This window comes from Mirounga angustirostris, unplaced genomic scaffold, assembly GCF_029215605.1.
Source record: "Mirounga angustirostris isolate CCGP_5_RB_7025 unplaced genomic scaffold, mMirAng1.0.hap1 SCAF_4, whole genome shotgun sequence".
In the NCBI taxonomy this organism is placed as follows: Eukaryota; Metazoa; Chordata; class Mammalia; order Carnivora; family Phocidae; genus Mirounga; species Mirounga angustirostris.
The window spans coordinates 173,649,821-173,652,512 of record NW_026991712.1 but is presented as its reverse complement, the minus strand read 5'-3'; the positions used below and the strand labels follow the sequence as shown (position 1 = coordinate 173,652,512).

The window sequence follows — 2,692 nt, the reverse complement described above, 5'->3', positions numbered from 1 at the left end:
TTAAGGAAGAAATAAATTAAAAATGGATGAGGCACCCAGCCCAGAGTGTGGGGCCTGATCCGATTAACACTGATGTTTCTTTCATGAGGGACGGGACAGTGTTTCTCACCCGCAGCAACCCAGGGCAGTGGAGGAAGCTGCCTGCAAGTCACCAAGGCCTCCCGGCTCTGCAGGTTCTCCGACCCGCCCTGCCCCACCATCTGTCATCACCGTCCCCACCTCCTGTGCTCCCCACGGCCCAGCCACAGCTCTCAGAAGCTCCACCGACCTCCAGCTGCCCCTCTCAGACAGCCCGGGGCAGCGAAACAAGCCCAGACTTGGGGTCAGACCAGAGTCTAGATCCTGGCTCTGCCTCTTTCCCTGAGACCTTAGAGAAGCCACATAAGCTTTGGCTTCTCCTCCAGTAAACTGAGGAAGATGCCCGCCTCACAGAGCCACTGTGAGGTGAGTTCATACATCCAGGGCTTGCAACATAGTTTATTTTCTCTTGGTTAATGCTCAACAAATGGTCATTGTTGTTACTGCTGCTGCTGGAGTAGTGGTAGTAGTAACACTGCCACCGCCACTACTACTAATACTAGTAGTAATCCTGCCGCTGGTAGTAGTACTAGTACTAACGCTGCCGCTGCTACTAGTACTAGTAGTAACGCTGCTGGTGGTAGTAGTACTAATGCTGCCGCTGGTAGTAGTACTGGTAGTAACACTGCTGCTGCTACTAGTACTAACGCTGCCGCTGCTACTAGTACTAGTAGTAACGCTGCCACTGGTAGTAGTACTAATGCTGCCACTGGTAGTAGCACTAGTAGTAACACTGCCGCTGCTGGTAGTACCAGTAGTAATGCTGCCGCTGCTGGTAGCACCAGTAGTAACGCTGCCGCTGCTACTAGTACTAATGCGGCCACTGCTGGTAGTACTAGTAGTAATGCTGTCGCTGGTAGTAGTACTAGTAGTAACGCTGCCGCTGCTGGTAGTACCAGTAGTAATGCTGCTGCTGCTACTAGTACTAATGCTGCCACTGCTGGTAGTACTAGTAGTAATCCTGCCACTGCTGGTAGTACCAGTAGTAATGCTGCTGCTGCTGGTAGTACCAGTAGTAATGTTGCCACTGCTGGTAGTACTAGTAGTAATCCTGCCACTGCTGGTAGTACCAGTAGTAATGCTGCTGCTGCTGGTAGTACCAGTAGTAATGTTGCCACTGCTGGTAGTACTAGTAGTAATCCTGCCACTGCTGGTAGTACCAGTAGTAATGCTGCTGCTGCTGGTAGTACCAGTAGTAATGTTGCCACTGCTGGTAGTACTAGTAGTAATCCTGCCACTGCTGGTAGTACCAGTAGTAACGCTGCCGCTGCTACTAGTACTAATGCTGCTGCTGCTGGTAGCACTAGTAATAATCCTGCCGCTGCTGGTAGTACCAGTAGTAATCCTGCCGCTGCTGTACTGCACTACTATCACTGTGTTGATGAACAGAAGCATTTCCCAGCCTGAGTGTTAATGATCAAAACAAGACATGGGTGAAAACCAAGATGGTTGGAGTTGAGGCCCACTCATGGAGGAGCAGGGCACGCCTCAGAGAAGCCCCCAGTTTCTCTCCACCAGCCATGTCACCAGGGGTGGGGGGGGGGACAAGCAACAGAGATTCTGCTGGACCAGACCCCAGTTATTGGGAATTTGCCTGGCCTGACTTTGCAGCTGACTGACACAGGTGGGAGTCCCTCAGATGGAGGCCAAAGGCATCTCGATCCCTGGAAAAGCTGGTGCTGGACGATGGGGCTGGCATCTGAGGACTAGTAGTTTTCCTATGGTGAATCCCAGGGTCCGACAGGCTCACCGCACAGCCACAAGGCCACTGACCAACCACAGGGGAGCAGGGAAACACATGGGCTTCCTGTGGGCAGCCTGGCTCCCAGAAGGAAAGATCCCATCACCCTCATGCTGAGAGCGCTGGGCCTGAGCACTGCCCCTCTCTGAGCCCCTGTTGGCTCCTCTGTGAGATGGGGACAACAGAACCTTCCACAGAGAGCCGTGGCTGGGGCTACAGGGTGCAAATGAGGCAGAAGAGCAGCAGGGCTGAGGCTGCCTCCAAGGCTTCCCGTCCCCCGTGCTTTCAGGGCTAGGACCTTTCACTGGGTCTGAATCCCCCATAGACCCCTGGGTACAGGTGACCCACAGAGGGCTCCAGGAGCTGCCCCCAGCCCCCAACCATGGAGCAGCCCTCAGCAGCGGCTCTGAGCCTCCCTGCATTGCGTGCAAGACAGTGCACGTGGCTGTGAGGAGGAGAAGGCAGGGAAGCAGCCAGGAAGCCTGGGGCCCAGGGGAGCACCCCGCACGCCAGTCTCCCTCACGCAAGGGGCTTGACACGCAATGGGAAGGCGTCCACCAGGCCTCTTCTTCAAGCTCCCCCCTTACCCCTAAACACACCTAGGGACGCACAGAGACCCCAGCCTCTGCCCCAACTCCAGTCTCTGTTCCCCTCCGTCCATCTGTCCATCTATCCTCTGAAAGGGTAGACTGGCTGCCTACCTCTCCTTTGATCTGCTTCTGGACTATCACTATGCCTGTCTGTCTGCCTGTGATTCTGTCAGTCTGTCTGTCGGTTGGAAGCCTCCTTGTGGGTGAGACTGTCAGTCTGTATTTCTGTGGGTCTTCCTCTCTTTTCCCATTAAGTCTGACTGGCCTCCCAATGGACAGACTG

At 54.6% G+C, this 2,692-nt stretch overlaps 1 protein-coding gene across 1 annotated transcript; it reads right to left on the bottom strand.

Moving 5' to 3' along the window:
* Nucleotides 1–498: 498 nt before the first annotated feature.
* Nucleotides 499–1,473, bottom strand: LOC123860429 (uncharacterized protein DDB_G0271670-like). Its single transcript, XM_045899144.2, has one exon. It carries the CDS (start codon nt 1,471–1,473, stop codon nt 499–501), a length of 975 nt encoding a protein of 324 aa, XP_045755100.2.
* Nucleotides 1,474–2,692: the final 1,219 nt, after the last annotated feature.

Coding starts and splice junctions, on each gene's coding strand:
- LOC123860429 (XM_045899144.2), bottom strand. CDS start 1,473: ATGCTTCTGTTCATCAACACAGTGATAGTAGTGCAGTACAGCAGCGGC.